This window comes from Antrostomus carolinensis, unplaced genomic scaffold (genome assembly GCF_000700745.2).
Source record: "Antrostomus carolinensis isolate BGI_N321 unplaced genomic scaffold, ASM70074v2 scaffold4072, whole genome shotgun sequence".
In the NCBI taxonomy this organism is placed as follows: Eukaryota; Metazoa; Chordata; class Aves; order Caprimulgiformes; family Caprimulgidae; genus Antrostomus; species Antrostomus carolinensis.
Window position 1 is genome coordinate 50,536 of NW_010298797.1, and position 1,489 is coordinate 52,024.

A 1,489-nucleotide genomic window follows, 5' to 3' on the forward strand; every position below is an offset into this window, starting at 1 on the left:
AGAAAAAAATTGTATGAATGCACCATATACCTAAAATGAAAAGAAAAATCTCTCTAGAAGATAAGTACAAGTAACTCCTCCCAAAAGAATTCTGCATAAAATCATCTCAACTGCACTGTCTTCATTCTAACAGAAAATTGCTTTTTTACTTACTGATTTGAATTTTCATTTGAGAATATTGCCAGCCCTGCAAGAGAGAGAAATCTCAGTTGAAATAGCAATGTTTAGCTGTATGCCTACAGACACTGTGAAAATTACATAAGGGATGTGGAGATCCCCTGACAGAGTGTATATTTTCCATTCACTAATGCCACAGTGCAAATCAGCTGCCAGGCTGCTGAACAGGGACAAGCTTTTACTGCTAAGAGGGAAAACGAGTCAAGTCTGATTGAACAGCAAATAGATTGAGCAATTGGTGAGGTGAGCTGGTGATGAAAATCTGCAACTATGCACATACAGGTCTGTGGGTCCAACTACAAAAGCATTTGGAAGGAGCGAGGCACCACAGAGGACTGAAACATGTTTTACTACCTAGATTTTTTTTCCTATTAATCCCTGAAAAGCATATTAAGATCTTAAATAGCCTAAGACTTTAACAATATTTTAAACAGTTTTGGAGCTGGTTTCTTGACCTCTAACTGGTTAACTGTCAACAGCCTGACAACTTTCTTGTGTTGATTTTTTTAGGAATATCAGAAATCCTAGCCTTCATTTTCCTCTGACAGTCCCCTTATTCAAACACTATATCAAATGACAGAGCCTTGAAAAGGAGCTGCTGCCACCTACTTCTTGCTTGCATCCCCTGTTTTAAAAGCCCTGTATTTGTACCTGCAATCTTTAAATACGAACTACTTCAGACTAGTGAAAAGTATACGACCCACCTGACTTTACATTAGTGAAAATATTAAAAAGTTGATAGGATTAAATATGGGGGGGGTGACAACAAAAAAACATACCACAGCCAACCAAGGGCTCTGTAATGAGTGAATGGAGATGAGAGCTGCCCACAGGGCCTGCCAGCTGGCAAAAGGCCACTTACCACTGGGATCTCAGGAGATTATTTTCTGCGTCAGACCGGCACTTACCAAGCTGCGTAACAGTGAAGCGCTGGACGCTCTGCCTGACCTTCAGGTACCGCTCCGCAGGGGAATCAAACAGGCTACGAACACAACCAGAATTGGGGGAAGGGGAGTGGAGACACAAACAGAGGGAAGGTTTGCAACGCCCAGGTTGCTCTCACAGAGCCGGAGCAGCAAGCCTCCCTCACAGCTCAAGTCCGACAGATTTACCTGGGTTTTTTATTTTGTAGGAAAATGGAATGCAAGCCAGTGAACTCCATGTCAAGGGCTGTTGAGGTGGAAAGAACACAAAAAAATCTGAAACACGGCTGCACACCACCAGCATGGGGATGAGGACCTCCGAAACACCTCTCTTCACCCTAACCTGGGTCAGCCCCACCGGTCGCAAGCTCAAGAGAAAGGGCAACCGA

At 43.3% G+C, this 1,489-nt stretch overlaps 1 protein-coding gene across 1 annotated transcript in view; it reads right to left on the bottom strand.

The window, feature by feature from the left end:
- PNLDC1 (PARN like ribonuclease domain containing exonuclease 1) overlaps positions 1-1,339 on the bottom strand; it is an 11,432-nt gene extending 10,093 nt beyond the window's left edge. Inside the window, 4 exon segments of the mRNA XM_029083637.1 lie at positions 1-30; positions 154-187; positions 1,086-1,159; positions 1,290-1,339. The exon segment at positions 1-30 is cut by the window's left edge and continues 13 nt beyond it. Of these exon segments, the coding sequence (XP_028939470.1) occupies positions 1-30; positions 154-187; positions 1,086-1,159; positions 1,290-1,339 (188 nt within the window).
- Between the last annotated feature and the right edge of the window lie 150 nt (positions 1,340-1,489).